At 42.4% G+C, this 17,883-nt stretch overlaps 1 protein-coding gene across 1 annotated transcript; it reads right to left on the bottom strand.

The window, feature by feature from the left end:
- Positions 1–1,810: 1,810 nt before the first annotated feature.
- On the bottom strand, positions 1,811–13,195 carry LOC129378490 (retinoic acid-induced protein 2-like). Its single transcript, XM_055058784.1, has 2 exons — positions 13,032–13,195; positions 1,811–5,615 (listed from the first exon to the last, which is right to left on the bottom strand). Exon 2 carries the CDS (start codon positions 5,607–5,609, stop codon positions 3,999–4,001), a length of 1,611 nt encoding a protein of 536 aa, XP_054914759.1. The 5' UTR covers positions 5,610–5,615; positions 13,032–13,195; the 3' UTR covers positions 1,811–3,998.
- Between the last annotated feature and the right edge of the window lie 4,688 nt (positions 13,196–17,883).

Below are 17,883 nucleotides of genomic sequence, written 5' to 3'. Positions count from 1 at the left end.
GGTTAGCTATACCGTAAGTAAGTGGCGGCTTTGGACCAAAATGGCCGACTTCCTAAGAGGTTTGGACCATGGTTTCAAGAGACTTTTTTGTAGGTCTTACGAAATTACATATGTGTACTGAATTTCACAATCCTCAGTTATGGCATGACTTGGGGTTTCCCATTTTACTGCTGGTAGAGGGCGCTGTGGACGACTTGCACCACGCTCAACAAACTTTAGTATAAACATCTTTTAAGTGTTGGATTAATATCCATCATGTCTAATGCTTCAAAGTTGTATTATGTTAATTAGATCAAGAGGATCAAATTAGGACCTTTTCAAAACAAAATGTTACACTTCCTGCTGTCACGAGGTGGGCTTGGGTCAAAGGTCACCATTGTTGGAGTTGTCATAATTTAAATTCTTTTTTAGTGTAGAGTCAAAGTTTAAGATCTGGCACAAAACATGAGGATTTTGATAACTTTAGTCCCTCTGTGCTATATACATATATATATATATATAGAGAGAGAGAGAGAGAGAGAGAGATGTGTGTATATCTCTTAAAAGAAATTTAACTATGTAGTTTAACGTCTTCATATTCAAATTGGGCCTCTGTCTCTTTAAAAACTCCTCTTTTCTGAAACTCTGCCTTCAGGAAGTCGTCACAACATGGCTCCGCTATTTACCCCTTATCAATGTTCATACCAGCGTTTCTCTGACAAGTAGCTCGTTTAATGAGCTCAGCAGATGCTCAGTTCCACCAGCTGTTTGCTAAGAGCTGCTGGCTAGTCTGAAGGAGCAGAATGGGAGGGTGGTGGAGGAGTGCTGCTCTGTGAGATGGGAGCTCTTGAAAATGACAGCTCAGAGGAGGAGCTTCCTCTTTGGAGGCGGGGCGAGGACCAGCCAGGGGTTTTGCACAGCTGAGTGGTTGCCGCGGGAGACTAAAGAAGCAGTATTATGTGAAATGGACGTTGTTGAGATTTACGTCATGTTATAACGTCATGCCTTCATCAACAACATACCTGCAGCGTTGCTTTGATTCATGCTTGAGAAATCCTCCAATCGCTCAGCTTGATGCTCGTACTAAACTGGAGGTGTCTGACGTCAGCTGTTATCACCATGACAACTGTGAGGCCATTACGGTGCAAAACAATTATAGCTGCACACGTTGCTTTGATGGAAACCGTTGCTAAGAGACGATGCCTTTGAGTACATCTATCTCCCGTCTATCTCAACTAAAGCATTCATGTCCAAACCTTTTGACACAAAAGTGGGATTTAAAAAAAAAAATTTTTTTTTTGCGATGTTTTCTACCTGCTTCTCTTCGTCCCTTGCAGTGAGGCATCATGTTCCATGTTAAGAACATTTTGCAGAGAATCTTCTAGAGGAGAGTTTGCATCTATCTAATGTGCTCCGAAAGCCAAAAATAAGCTGAATTTCAATGAGTCGCATCTGCTCTCTGATTATTCTTGCTGTTATTTCAAGTGTTTATGTTTTCTCTGGGTCTTTTTTTTTTTTTAACTCTCCCTCTCCGTCTGGCCTGACGTTCTGTTTAACTCTGACACATTCCTGGACGAAGGTAACAGCTGAGATTCTTCTAAACACTCTCCTGCTATGAACTTTTTACTTTTCATTAACATGAGAAAATATTCCGACATCACCTCCTGTATTTATTGCTCATTCTGCTACATATAACTTTCTTTTTTTATATATAATATATTTTTGTTCCAACATAAATGAACAAGGGACATGTGGGTCTGGGAAAGCGTGGCATGTTGGCAGGTGAAGTGAGGAGAAATCCTAAAGAAAGAATCAAGTCGACACACTGATCTGGGCTTGAAAAATTTAGTTTGCTCTCATATAAAAACACAAAAGCTCACACACGAACGACACATAGCAAATAATTAAATACACATTTCCACATTTGATTCTTCACCCTTATTATTATTATTTTGTTTAAACTGCAGCCATGAGGAGACTGACATAAAAATGCTGCTGATAATCCCTCACTTCAGGGGTTTTGAAAAACAAACAAAAAAAAAAACAGCACACACACACATTTGCATAAATAAAAAGGTGCACAAATCATAAATTAGAGGCAGATCCAGTCCATGTAAAGAGATTGTTTCTCTTCTGGCGTCAGATATTCTGGGATTGCTGAGGAACGGAGTCATAAATATAGAGAAACGGAAAAAAAAAAAAAAGAAACGTGGAGCTTCAAGGTATTTTCCATCTCAGCTCATCCAGACAGTCTGCATGTGGCTGCTGTTAGTTCTTGGCCTGCTGCTCGTCCCGTTTCACACAACCCCTTGAACTCATAAACGACCAGGGTGACGTTTCGGCGAAGCGGCCCGGGAGTCTTTCCAACTAAAAATCCATCACAAAGTGCACTCAAATCAACGACAAGCTCCACATTCACAACTCTGGTCCTTACCACCGAGAGAAACAACAACACAAAAAGAAAGAAAAAGCAACTTTTACACAACATGTTGGGTAAAAGAAAGCAGGATGTTGTCAGATCAATACTAATAACGGACGAGTCACATACAAAACAAACACGTAGTTTTTTTTTTCTTTCTTTCTTTCTCCACTAATGTAACGGAAACTTTCCGTGCTGTGGAGGTTAAATAAATAAGTTAACAAACAGTCAGGTGTTGCAGGCTTTTACATGTACGCTGTGAGGCATTTTATCAGCTTTGGCTACAGTATCTGCAACGTATTCAAACTCCTTGAAATGTTCCACGTTTTATCGAGTTAAAACCGCCATCTTCGATTTGCTTTTAGTGGGGTTTTATTAGATAAACCAACACAAATAAACGCAAAATTGTGAAATGCAAGTAAGATTTACATGGTGATTAACAAACGTACTGTGTTTGTTAATCTGAACATACATTCCCCACCATAAAACACGGTGGTGGCGGCATCTTGATGTGGTGATGGGACTGGGAAGCTGGTCAGAGGTTAATAGGGGGACAAATTAAGATTAATACAGGCCAAAACTGGGGACAAAAAGGGCTTAAAAGTTTTCAACAAGTTGTGACTTAAGATATCTGCATGCCGCACTTTTCAAATTTTTTTATTTTTTTCAATTGTACAATTTATCATCACCTTCTTAAAATAAGGGCCTAAGTCAAGTTTGTTGTTTTTTTTGTTTTTATGTCAAAAGTGATTTTTTTTAAATTATCTTTTCAAAGTTACTTTGTTGCCAAAATCTCCTGGCAAAAAAAGGCCATTGTTTTAGGAAACACGTTCGACAACAAAAGCAGCTCTTTTTCCCACCCCGTTCATTTTTTCTACGTTCCGATCAACTCGCGGATTAAAAGTGAAAACCATTCCAAGAGCCTTTGCTTTTCAGGAAAACAAGGAGCCATTTTGCTTTGCGACTGTCAGCTGTTGGCCATCAATCGTCCAATGAATCGATGGCTGCGGTCTTTGCTAAGTCTTCATTAGCCTCTCGTGTTAATCACCCCGACCAATCAGGAAGGAGCGCTTTGCTCCAGTGAGCTTTGATGTCAGCGGGAATTTCCAGTGACATGTTTGAACAGTCTTGGTCAGCCCAGCAGACGCTTTTTTTTCCTTCTTCTTCAGGTTCTCAGTGCACTTCTGTGAAAAACCTGCATGTGGAGCGGAAAGCTTTGGACGGAGGCATGGGAGCCGTGTCCTGAAAGCGATTGTTTGGGTTTATATGTGACGTGTTACAAAATCGACGTCTCCCGTTTACTGAGTCGCACACAATGAGTGAGTGAAGCTGCCGTACACAACACATGTCAGTATAATATCGCAAATCCTTTGGTAATGTATTCTCACACATTACCAAAGGAAAAACAGCAGTTCAGAGAAATGTAATATCTCACAAAGAGCTTTGCTTTCTGAGCAAAAAGCTGCTCTCTGATTGGACAGATGAATGTTTGATTTTCAGTGCAGAATGCCCCTCATGTGAGTGTCATATTATACTATCGGGAGAGAAAGGGGAGCCATGCGGCCATTAATCTCCCCTCTCCTCCCTCCTGGGAGCCCTCTCACTTCCTAGGCAGCAGCGCAGCAAGTCTCTGCTTCTTAATTGGGAGGAAGTGGATCTCCTGGGAGCTGACCTTCTTTAGCTTGATGGCTCTGTTTTTAGTGACCTTTTTATGGGGGTTGTTGGGGTCTTGCTCCCCGTGAGACGATGACGGCACGGCGTAGAGTTGCTGCAGGGAGGCCCCCTGGCTGCCATCCCGTTTGATGGAGAAGTTCTTGGTGGAGACCCCTGAAAGGCCTTTGATTTTCCCACACAAGATGGCAGGAATGGCGTCCTTCACGGAGACGATGACCTTGGCCGTCTGCGACGTGCTGACTATCTCCAGGTTCCCGGCTCCGCCAAGAGATGCCTCTTGGCTCAGAGAGCTGGATCCAGCGACGCCGGTGTCGACCAGCCACTTGTGTTGCCGGCTGAACTCCAGCGAGGTCAAGCTGCCCAGGAGTTTGGAATCTAATCCCGGCGAGCATTCAACGCCCAGAGACAACGCGGCATTGGTGGCGCTTTGGCCAGACTCTAAAGCTTCTTTCCTCTCTGACTGGACACACTTTTTTCTGACACCGGGCACGGACAGATCAAGCACGTTGTCCTGGTGAGGACTGGGATATTCCTGTTTTGGTTCAATCGGGCACGTCCGGACGGAGAGGTCCAGGACCTGTCCTTCCTCTAGAGGCGGTGAGGACACGGACGTGTTCTGTGGCTGGGGATGAGGCGAGCACTTCTTTGACGATAAAGAGGGAGAGGTAGTATCTCTTGGTGACGTCTGAGTGCTTTTATTCACAGTGCAAACTGGTTTTGGCATGCTCCCTTTCGAGTCCTCACTTTGAGCAATGGGGATCGGAATGGGGAGAGGGACGGGCAGAGGCACTGGGAGGGGAATGATCACAGGATAGGGGACTAAGAGAGTGGCAGGTGGAACCAGTGGAGCCAAAGGCGATGTGTAGGGAGGTGTGAGAGGAGGAAGGGGGAAAAAGGCAGAGCCTGGGGACTGACAGGCAGAAGATCCTGTCTGGAGTGGGAAAAGATCCTGCAGGATGGCTGCAAACGCCGGATTTTGCAGGAGGGACAGCAGGTTAGCTTCCTGTGTCTGTCCAGCTGCCTTCGGATCGATAGCTGGAGGCAAACCAAACGAAATAGGATTCTGACACAGGACATTGTTCTGGAGGGGCAGCTGCGCACAGGAGGCAGTTTGAGGGATGATGGTGGGATTCATGTGCTGGATGACCTGCTGGTCCAGGACCAATGGGAGTGACACCGGGCTTTGCCCTGCTATCAAAAACGGCGCCGCCCCTATTTGTCCAAGCTGAGGCGCGGACGCTCCGGCCATCTGGAGGTGGATGGGCAGCATCAGCGAACTCTCTCCCAGACACACCGGGTGGAGGACAGTGGTGGCCACTTTCAAGGCCACTCCTCCAGGAGACTCGGTGGCAGGACCGACCACCGATGGCGAAGGATCCTCTACATGGTTAGAGAGCCCTCCTTTAGTCACGCTGCCGTCACAAGAGTCACCGGCAAGAGGGTTTGCTCCGTCTTCCACTTTACCAAGGACTTCCCCTCTTCCCTCCTCAGCATCATTCTGCACAGTGTTCTGACGCACATCGTCGTTGCCTTCCATGATGGTCTGAAAAGGTGAAAAATATCATGAAGTTAGTTCTTCCTGCTAATACAGAAACACAAAAACCTGAATGTTTGATGATCATGAGCAGAGCTTCAGAACTGCTTCTGTTCTGTCAGTAGTTCATTGTGGAAACTCACAGTGAGTTTCCACAAACTAGAGACAATCCAGTGTGGATTGTCTCTAATCCACACTGGAGCAAAATCATACATACATAAATGTTCAAATACATATACATTTACTCTCAGTAATAATTTGGATGGATGTCCCTTAACAAAATGCCTATCTTCCACACGGTTTTGTAGTTTTGTTGTCGATGATTGGCATAATTCTGACTACATATTTGACCCCATTTCTTTTTGGAAATCCCGTTAAATTTAAATGGACTTGTTTCCGGGCATAGACTTAGTCTAACTTTAAGCTAGCAAAGCTCAAAGTTTTATTCCAATACCCCGTGGTTTGGTGTGTGTTTTGGGTCATTGTCGATTTGGAACACAAGTTCTTACAAATGTCAAACTTTCAACCACCTAGCTGTTCAGATGAAAACTTTAGAGGCCCCTCACACTCCCATACATTGTTTGGCAACGCACCAGGGAAACGGACAACGCTAAACTTGCTTCACTGTGAGCATTATGCTGGTGATTTTCATTTAGTGGTAGACTTCCCCCTGGGTGGCTCCTGGTTGAACTTTCTAACTTTTCACTTTTGTGTCCCAAGGAGAGAACGATACCAAAACACAACTTAAAACTGGTTTTAGAACAGACAAAGCAGACAAGTATTAAGCTCTACTGTAATGGCCCCTATTGTGGATTGTGTTGAGTCTATGGCAGGAAATCACCCAATTTACATGAACTTGACCAGCATCCAGAGAAAGAGTGGTCAGACATCCACCAAGAAGTATGCCAGGACATTACTGACTGCTACAAAAAGTGACCCAGTTTCAACATTTATCCAAAGATTAGCACACAGTAGGGATAAGAGTTCCACAATTGACTCGAAATCCTGACAAATCAAACATTTTAATGTCAAATTGGGTGTGGTCAAACTGCTCTACACCGTCCCCTAAACTGAGATAGGCTGAACAGTACTTTGTCGAGATCTGGAATTTGGTATGTAAGTAGATCTGCGTGCCTCTCAAATCAAGAAAAAAAGTTTCTTAATACTTTGTCCTAAAATATACAGCAACAGCCATTTTGGGTCAAAGGGCAATATTTGGTCATTTATCCTCTTACTCCCCTCAAACGGTAACAAACTCCTCCAAGGGATTTTAACCTACTGTTTTCACCTTCAGTCAGTCAGGAGTCCAGGGATGAGAGATTAAAAGTTATCAAAATGTTGAGTTTTTCTCCTTAGAAATATTTATTCTAGAACATTTTAAATATCCCTTTATTGTGATAAAAAAACACTTCTTGCTCTTATAGATTGTCCTGTTTTCTTTATATAATTTAATTGCATTTCTTAAAGTATTTCAAATATTGTTTAAAATTAGTAGTTAAATAAAAAAAAATCTGCTAAATGTGCCAAGACTTTTTTTTAACCTAATAATAGATACATTTCCAGAATAATCTATTACTAAAATAATCATTAGTTGCAGCTCTACTGCAACTACACGTTTGAGGGTGTGAAAACTTTCAAAAGGCTTTTACTGGGTTGTGTTAAAGCATGCTTAGGGATGTTTCCACGCATGAATGCAGGACAAGATGACCGAGCCACCATCTGCTTCCAGAGTAATCCATCAGAGCCTTATTACAATGTCTCATCTATGCTACAGAACAATATAAAACCAGCCTAAGGGAAACATGCCTACTCCTCACTGCTCACTGAGGCAACACGACACTACATGAAAGCTGCACGGAGGAAGAGAAGGGTCACGGTTTTATTAGAAAATTGAAACTGTGTGGGTGTATTTAACGCAGTTATTCGCTATAAAGGTACTGCCTATGTTGGCATGTGTCGCAAACATCAAACTTTTCCCATCCCCTTTTTTTCCCTCCAGAGCAGAACATTATCCTGCTTGTGCCCATCTGTATGAATAATTGACTCTCCTGATATTGGAGTGATCATCTCTCCAAGCACCCAAGGGACGTTTTATTATTACTGGGGGGACGGACGGAGGATGAGTCGGCGCAGGCAGGACGTGTTGTGGAGCGGTGCCATGTAGTGAGACAAAGCACACACTGTGGGATAAGAGTGTTAAAACACAGCAGGAACTGAGATATCAGCTCCTGCTTCCGATAAAAGTATTGATCGGAACTGGGTCAGGTTTTAGTTTTGATCTTTTCTTGGTAAATGTTTTAACTCTGGTGGACAGATTTCTAGCTGATATGAAAGTACCGGAGGTGTTGGTAGCACTTCATCTTCAACAAAGTCTTTTGTTCATGTTTAGTCAGAGTACTACAAATACAGTGGTTTCCTCTTTTTAATCTTTTGTCTCTTTTCTTGATCACTTAAATGATGATCTGGTCTAAAATATATAGTCAAATAGAGCAAAAGGTATGCAAGTAATTTATTTTGTATTTTGATTTATCATAAGCACAGAGCCCCCTGATGTCTGCTGTAGGATGAAACCAATGAATCATCTGAGTTACATTAATCGAACAAGATAAAAAAGTTTCAAAAGCAGGTTATAAAGAAAAATATAAAGCTTTACACATCCATCATTGAGAAATCTAAAATGTTATGGCGTATGAGTATTAAAAAAAAAAATTAACAATGCTCTGCATGTTCAAAGCTTTTCTTTTAAACACTGTCAAGACAAAACTTGTAGTTGAGGATTATTAAAAAAATGTATGAATGATGAGCCAGCTTGTCATGGCAGGACACATGCAACTAACAGACTTATGTGCCACACTCTCTGCTTTGTCCTCATAATGTCCTCACTCATTGTGCAAGTCATGGGATCTCAGCCAAGGCCAAAAGGACAGACTGTTGACTCAAGGAACCACACTTTTGCTGAATAAAATCCATAAGCAAGACCCTTTTATTGTTCATTCATCACTTTCATTTTACCCTTTTCATCAAAGACACAAAACAACACAGACGCAGAATAAAACTGGATCTAATTTAGGAATATGAAACGGAAACACTTCCTCCCTCCATTATTTTAGATGCCCTGGCCTCGCATGCATTCCAGGAAATTTCAGGCAACATATTTCCTGCTTGATAAGACGGTCATGAGGCCTTTGACACGATAAAGCCCAAGAAAGAAGCCTTTCTCCAGAATGAAGACAGAGAGGAAATAAACATAAGCCTCTTTCTAAAACGTGTTCAGGCTCAGATAAGTCAGCTATGAGAGAATTTAAAAGCTGTGTTAGCATTAGTCCAGATCACATGACCTGATGCTAAAAAGTAATCGCCATCCGAGTGACACGTTATCACCCCCCCCCACCCTCTCCCTCTCCTCGGGTCTGTTCACAGGTCACTGCTTTACCTCTAGTCTCTTGAATCATGTGAGAACAATGTCAAACTCAAAGTAGGAAGTCTAACCAGCTTGCTCCAGCGATCCAAAGTACACAGAGAGGCTGTGCTCATCGCTTCCCCCCTATCACATTATCCACCTCGCTGCCTTCTCTTTGTGTCAATGTTGTCTCAGATAGGGAGGATCAAAGATGTGACATGAGCGTTATTTACAGCACCCTGCAAAGAACTAATACACCCCTATAAACCTTTCACATTTTGTCATGTTTCAACGACCAACTTTATTTGTACTTTTCGTATGCCTGAAAGAATTAATCAAATTAATCGTGAACTGATTCAGCAATTAATCAATGGTTAACTAGAGTACACATCCTGAAAGAAAACCATCAGAACAAGTAATTAAGCAAAATCTGTACAAATACATTTTACATTTCATGTGAAAAAAAAACCAAACTTCTTTGTAAATATATTCCTCCTCGAGTGACATGATTTTAGCAGTTCTTCAAATGAAGTTTCTATCAATAATCTTTTACTGTCCAATTATTAATAGATTAATCAAAAAATAATAATAATAACCAACAAGACTGTACTCATGCTAAGTCAAGAAGAAAGGACTGAGCTTTTCACATGCGGCATCTACAAATAAGATGTATTTTCTTTTTGTTTGAAGATGCATTATTTGTTACAAATTATCAGATTCACCAAAGGAATGCTATGTGATTGCATTTTAGGTAATAAAACATGTATGTCCTTATCTAAAATTAATTGAATAATTTATTTCTCTGTATTTTTAATATTGTGCAAAATAGGCTCAAGTGAAAAAAGACCACAGAATGTGCCGATTTTTTTTTTTCTATTATCCAAAACCTATTATTAGAAACCTAATACAGGGCAAAAGTAAAGCTCCCAGAGAGATGCTGCTGCTAACCTGTTTGGTGGTGGGTAACTTTACACCTGAGCTGTGCAGCTTGTTTCCTAACATATCCTACTTGTTCAAAAAGACTTTTACCAAACCTCTGAGGTTTTCACACAAATGATGAGATTGGATTTTAATTATATATATGTGTGTGTTTGTGTCTAATATTTATGATTTTTCTTCGACCTCACAGGATATACCACGTAAAATTCCAATGAAATACACTCAAAGTTGTGCTAGCAATAAGCAAATAATCGCACAATAAAATGAGCTCATCGATTCCCATTCTGATGACTAACATCGTTTGAAAAACAATGCAGTTTACAGAGTCCTCATAATCTGTCTCATTTATGGTTTCTGGTGTTTGTGGTTTTAATTTCCCTTTTAATTATTGTTTGTGATTGTTTCATCTATTTATTTGGGGTATTTAAAATGTGTTTGTTCTGTCTTTGAGAGGGCAAACTTGCATGAGTATGCCAATATCAGTACTTGAAAATGATCTCAAAACAACAATATCATCGTTCATTGCGATAATTTCTGGAGCAATTTATCATCCAGTATAATTTGTTACTGTGCAAGGCCTCGTTTTACATGTTGTCTTTCCTGTCCTGCTTGTCAGAACAAACAAGGATTGTCGCTAAGAAAAGAGCAAACTGGCCCATGTGCGCCGTCTCTGAGCTCAACCTAACTTTATTTCCCCGAAAAGCTCCAAGACGAGTTCCTAATCTTCCCCTAAATCCGATGTGCTGTTGGAACAAGTCTTCCCCCTGTCGCCGCACGATAGCCGGGTTTGCAGGTCGGGCTGTTTCAAACAGTCCGAGTGTGATGCGGCTTCAATTAAAAACGTGAGCTAATGGCGCAAGCACGCAACGCCAGACGAACCTGGAGTCAAAAACGTTTGAGTGATTGCAGAGTGTTCCTTTAGCGCGGTGTAAATCAGCGGCACATTTTGTTCGTAAACCTCACACGTCATCCGCAGGCGGTCTGTGTTCCTATGCCAGAGGCAGCTAAATGAGTAAATAGGCCAGAAGAGACCAAACAGAGAGCCAAATGAGATCCCTCCCATGTCCCCTTTACTGTAATCATTTCCACATTTTCTCTTTTTCTTCCCTTTTTTTCCTCCTTTCTCCTCGCCTCATTGATGAAATGTACGCCATTGGCAAGTCAAGAGCAGGAAGAAAACAACAACCCGGCCTCCCCCCCCTGCCCGTCCGTCCCGCTTCCCCTTCTCCCACTAATTTCAGCTTCGGCTGCATTAGGCTCACGCTGCAGTCTGAGAGCTTCTTCTCTGACAGACCTCTCTCCGGCTTTGTGCTTGAGTTGAGCCAGAGGAAACAAAAGCAGCGGAGATGGCCGGAGGACGGCAGACGATCTAAAGGTCACCTCCATCAACGGCCCCTCCGCTCCACTAGCCAATTATCCCTCATTAGAGAGACAGGCGGACTCCCATCTCCTTTCACATCAGCCCAGATTATGTTTTATTCATTTCTCCCCGGGTTGATCCTCTAAATGCCACGGCGACTTCAGTTCTATGATAATCACTTAACACCTCCGTTTAAAACAACTGAAATGACCATCATCGTGTCATTCAGGCCTACGACTGCACACATTTTTTCTTTTTTTAAAAGGATAAATAATACTTTACATATGAAGCAGTCCCTACAGGAAGTGGCGATCAAATTTGTTAACGTTAATTCAGATATTTTGCACGGACTTCCAATTTTCGCCACGTTTCCGCAAATCTGACCAATCACCTTAAAGTGTTCGGTATTTCCATATTTTCTGACCAGTCCACTTGGCTTCCCTTCTAATTTAACTTCCTGTTCTGCTACGTATCTTGAAAGCCAAACTTGCGAGATGAAACAGTTATATTTGCCTTTTTTTTTAGAAAAACATTTTGAAATGTTTGTATATTATTTTAATACTGTATATACAGTTGGTGTTGACTTGAATGACCATTATAGAATTCTTCTTTTGCATTTTGACAATTAGTCAGATTGTGATTTTATTTAGGCCATTGCCCTGCTGGAAGGTGAACCAAACAGATTTTCTTTGGTATTTAGCTTCATCTTACTCTCTGTCAAGGTTTCCCCACATCATGACACTGCCACCATTATGCTGTAAGGTCAGATGTCTGGAGTGCAAGTGTGGGGATCTAGCTACAGTTCTTATCGTTATACTCTTTCCATTCCTGGTATCAGTGTAAATAGGACAGAAACTATTCTGTCCTTAGTGCACAACGTCACAGTTAAGACACACTGAAATTAGTGGCTGTGTCGTGACAAAGTCAACAAAGAAGGTGCCTGGATGTGCTGTTTTCTTTCCAGCCATGTGACTGTAGTTTATCAGAACATGAACACAGCAAACCCCAAAGCTGGCTTGTTGCGACAGACCCCGACTTATTTCCTCTCCCTCTGAGCGACGAAAGCTCCAATTTCCCTGAGACACAGACAACCCTGAGCCCGGTTCCCTGGTGCGTCTCAACCCGGTTCCCGGGTGAGTCTCAACCCGGTACTCTGGCGCGTCTGAACCCTGTCCTTGGTGCGTTTGAATCCGGTACCCTGGTGCGTCTGAACCCTGTCCTTGGTGCGTTTGAACCCGGTACCCTGGTGCGTCTGAACCCGGTACCCTGGTGCGTCTGGTCCGTAAGCCGACGGCTGCTCTTGAAAAGCAGGGCAGACGGAGCGCCGTGTCTGCGCACATCTCCGCTCGTCGCTGTGAGGCTCCGCTGACTTTACGCGTTATATCAAAGACAAGGTTGTCTCCGTCCTGAATAATAATAGCCGCGTTATTGAGTGCAGCCCTCCCTCCTCTCCCTCTCAGCCGTCAAACACTGTACGCCTTATTTCAAGCTAGCTGTCCGCACCGTCTGAAACAGCGAAATGAACGGAGCCGTGTTAGCGCTTCAAAGCTACACAATACGGCATTAGCCTGGTAACTATTGTTCAGTAGAAAATGCTAATGTCAGTTCCTATTACAGCCTGCCAGAGACACCAAACCAGAAAAGCCATAGCTTTCATCTTATCCCCCCTCTCGTGTCATTTTGCCTCCAAATGACAGTTTTGCTCCAACCGTCGGCGGAAACTCACCCGCTAAACAGAGGAGAACATGAAGCCTTCCGCCTCGGACCGCTTCACTCCAATTAACTAAGAAATTAGAGCCGCGACACTCCAAAAAATAAATAGATATCGTCGCTATTTATCTCTTCATTGCGGCTCCGTCGTAGCGACTCCAGACTGAAGCTGCGCGCGCAGCATCGTCAGCGGCTCCCCCCTCCCTCCTCCCCTCTGCACTCCACAAAGAGAGGAGAATAATGAAGGTAGGGCCTAAAGGACAACTATAAATAATAATAATAATAATAATAATAACAACAAGAACAACAACAACAATAATAATAATAACAACAAGAACAACAACAACAACAATAATAATAATAATAACTAACGGCATAATTATGTAACTTTTTTCTAATTTCAATATGTTGCTGCTGTTCTTTCAAGCATACTTTTCCTTCACCATTTGTGGAGGAATCATCTTTCCTCCCCCATGATAAATGGCGTTAATTTCAACACTTGTGCATTTTTCATTTAAGTGGACAGTAAATATACCGTAATCCTTTAAAGCATAAGTAACAAACCAAATACGGGCCTCCTCCAATTAAACTGGGGGTTTCAACAGATGACGTTTTCCTGCAAGCAAAAAAAAAAAGAAAAACTAAACACAAAAACTATTGTAACACAAACAAATAAACAACAGTCACCAATAACTGGTCTGTGCCACACACACAACACCCGGAGAAACACTGTGTATTCTGGGACTTTCTATCAGGAAGTGAAAGTTCACAAGAAAACTCTCCTGCTGCTGCAGCTCATCTGTTGGTTGGACCAGCCTTCACCCCCCGTTTACCTCAACGGATCCTCAGCTGCCCAGGGCTCTGCCGCCGGTTCACCATTTCTTCTTTTTGAGATGTTGACCACTGTAGACCAGGGACGCGACACACGAGCTCCGGTTTTGGAGATGCATTGATCCAGTCATTAATTGCGTTTTCACTCTGGCCCCTTTCCTACCTGCTTCCCCATTTTGTGTTGCGTTTTAACACATAAGCTTAGAGGAAACAAACGCTCCCTTGCTGCCACGTCCCACCCAATAAAGGGATAATCTTTTTTATTCTCTTGACTGGTCATAATACCTGATTGGTGTGTGATAAATCATTCTCTACTTCATATTATTCAGAGGTTGATAACCATGTATTCCCAATAGTAAGCATCAATGCCTTTTGTTGTCATCAGGACATGATAAGAAAATATGTGCGGCAGTCTGTGTTGTGACTCAGCTATATATAAATCCACTGTGCACTAATGAAAACAAGCTGCAGGGAAACCATGCCGGATTAGTTAGAGCCATTTGAAGCGCTTCAAGCTAACAGCATGTTTGCTCGAGGTTCAGAAAGACCTCAGCTCGGTTGTGACTCCTTCATTTCTCTGCTCCGTGCCGTTTGGCAGCTGATGACGCAAGTCTGGTGATGATCAGCCAGAGTGAGCGAGATCCCCTGGGTTTCCGTATCGGTTTCCAGCCAGCCTCGGGCCCTGCCTCGGGGGCCCCGGGGCCTCTCACCGTTCCACAGGGACGCTGTCTAATACACTATAATGAGCTGCGTGGTATACCCGGGTGGCACATCGGTGACTTTGGTGTGGCTACATCCCCCCCAATCGCTTTATGGAGTCAGCATCACTCAGCTGAAGACACACGTCTCAGGTATGCGCTGAATGTGTTGTTCACATTCTCTGCTGTTTCAAGGTTTTCTTTGAGCAAAAAGCGGGGGGCTGAGGAGACGCTTCAGGCCGAGAAGATTTGATTGAACATGCACACAGTTCATTTCATTTATTGAGGAGAGAAAGCTATCCAAAACAATCTGGCCCAAGGAGTGAAAATAATCACTCCTTCAACCTGAAAAGTGGCCGCGCCGCGCTTGGCAACTGCAGCTCCCATCAGTCGTTTTCCAATTACTGGAAATGTCTTTACTTTCCCGGAGCCTAAATTAATTGTTTCAGGTCACGCAAGATCACCTCGAGAAGATTTGAATCCGGACTAGATCAGTCCAAAGCTGCAATTTTGTCCTTTTCTTTGGTACTTAAGGTTTGGACTTTGTGGATCTTCCAACTGCATATCACAAGCACGCCTGAGCTGAAGTTCACATACTGAACATCACTGGACATTCTCGCACTTTTTCCCAGTTTGGGTTTTTTTTCTTCTCCTCTTAGAATCACAAGCCCAGATTCTCACAAGTTAAATTGAAGAGGTTGGTATGCACTTGAAATGCATTTGGTAGACCAACCACTCCTCATATTTTCTCCATATGTGGATAATGACTCTCGTTTGGCTTCCTTGGAGTTCCAAAGCCTTAATGGCTTTGTGGCTCTTTCTCGACAGATTGAGCTCGTTTCTCATCTGTTCTTGAATTTCTTTAGATCTGGTCACAATGTGATGGTGCCTGTTGAGATCTTTCAGTCCACTCCACAGACGAGCGTGTACGTATGTCCGGAGACGTCTTCATTCTTCAGGGTCTGGTAGCAATCAAGCCTGTGTGTGGAGAGAAGAAATTGAGCCAGAAATGTAGTTAATTGCTGTTTTGTTCCTGATTTAGTGAGGAGGAGGAATTGCTTTTTCACATTATTGGTTTGGGTAGATTGTTTTCCCTCGAGAAAATCAAAGTGGAAGACGTTACATTTACTCCTATTGTCTTTGCCTGATATTATCATTTGTATGACCAGCTGGGATCATTGAGGCGTTTTCTTTTTTGAGGGTGGGAAACTTTTTCATGACACGATAAATTCGGTGCAGTGACCTGCAGGCCGTCTCGGCTACATACTGGAGAATCTCCAGTCTGACTCCAACAGTCAGGACTCAACACCGACCCGCTGACCTTCCCTCATGTTTTCTCAAAGCGGAATTTTATGGACAACTTAATGAGAAGCGAACAACTGTTAGTGCTGCAGAAAAAGTGACGTGTGTTTTTTTTTTTTTGGATACACATCTTTAAACTATAAATCAGAAAAAAATGTCATTTGCATGTTTTTAAAAAAATTTTTATGGAGTGATGTTTGTTTTTTTAGCCTTTTTGATTAATAACCTTGCAAAGAAGCAATAAAATAACAACAACAACAAAAACTATGATTTGCATTGTGTAGCAATGAATGTTTTGTCCCTCACAGAAATTATCCCTAAGAATTCAAATAAAGTTCACCATTGTTCTACTTTGCTTGTTGATCAAACTGAAAGATGAATAGAAAAGTCAGTTCGGAGTCAGTGATCGCTCAGCTTTATGTCACAGATTTGTCCTCAGCGAGTGACCAAGCAGGTGACCAGCATGAGGAGGGGCTGCCAGGCTGTTTTTTTTTCTGGTTGACCTTTGACCACCCTGTATGTCTTATTTCCTCAAATTTCAATAATTCAACGTAACCAAGAAAGCCAATTAAGAGTCGGACGCAGAATGAGCAGATTGAAGGAGACAACCTGGCCTCGGAATTGCTGCCAAATTGCTTTGCTGCAAAAAAGAAGAAAATCTATCCACGATGACGTATGAAAATTCGAATTCCTATCAATTAATCTCCAAACATCTCTTTACATCTGCATGTAGGGAATGACCGGCGAACCCTTTCTGCCCCCTCGCCTCAGCGATCAAACACACGAAAATGATCAAAACGCACACAGGCTGTCGTTATTACACTGGATTACCACCGACACATCTGCTGAGCCTGACGGTTCAATTGGGGCACCAACCACTGCAGCATGTCTCCAGAAGGAAGCTCCAAATGTTCAAATACGTTTGTATTTGAACATTTCATGATGGTTCGTCATGAGAGCAGAAATAACCTTTAATTCCTCCACCACTACAGCCTGTTCCCGCCCCCCTCCTCTCAATCTTAGCTGACATGCAAGGACCCAGTGAACAAGGCTTTTTTTTTTTTTTTGTCCATCCCAAGGCCTCCTTGACATCAGCCAGAACAACAATGGGTATTTTCTGTCCCAGCTGCGCAGCAGGAACACGGAAAAAACGTGTGCAGAAAGAAACGAAGGTCTTCCGCGGAGAGGAACGTGTTTCAACGTTTAAAAATGAGAAAAAAATAATAATATTAAGGCAACGGAGACCAAAAAGAAAACCTGATCAATTTGCATTGAATCACAGCTGGAAAACAATGCTGAGGTTTCATGTGAAGTGCGCCCTCTAGCGTTCTGCTGGGGCGAAGCGCGATTCAGTTTCATCCTTCCTGGGACCAGAAGATTTACATTTCCTCCAAAGTTATTAATATCAGTCGGTTTTGTTTTGGTAGAAACCGCGGAAAGGGGAAAATATGAACGTTTTAAAAACTGGAACTTCCTGGTGTGTCCTCTTTAAACACACCTGTTCATTAACAATATTTGTTTTAAAAAAAAAAAAACATTGTATTTTTGTAAAACCCACGCACTGTAGCTTTAGGTTCAGGATGTCAGCAAAATAACAGGAGGAAGGGATGAAATGGCAAGATGTCGGTAATAGTTAGCGACAGGATGAGCTGACCTCCCGCGGCCTGGAACTGACCACTCACACTCCAGGCTGTATTTCCAAAGCAGTCACATTTATTTGTCTGTTCATACACGTTTCGCTAAGCAGCCCGTTGTGCTTCAGCAGTAGATAAAGATTTTCTATGGGATGTCCTCGATGCTTACTAAAAAATAAATACAAGACAAAGTGTTCCACAACTCAAAAATATACAAAGGTCTGAAATCAATGTAAACTCTGAAAACATTATTATTATTATTATTATCATTTTTTACATTAGAGACAATTAGATAGCCTTTGTGATCGTTCTGAACAGTTTGTGTATTTACAGTTTTGTACACAAAAAAGAAAGAGAGGAAGAAAGAAAAGAGAAAAAAACACATACAGTACTGTTTGTATAG

The sequence above is a fragment of the Poeciliopsis prolifica genome, unplaced genomic scaffold (genome assembly GCF_027474105.1).
Source record: "Poeciliopsis prolifica strain line A6 unplaced genomic scaffold, Auburn_PproV2 SCAFFOLD002, whole genome shotgun sequence".
NCBI lineage: Eukaryota > Metazoa > Chordata > Actinopteri > Cyprinodontiformes > Poeciliidae > Poeciliopsis > Poeciliopsis prolifica.
The sequence above is the reverse complement of the archived record's forward strand: the minus strand, read 5'-3'. Positions and strand labels throughout refer to the sequence as shown.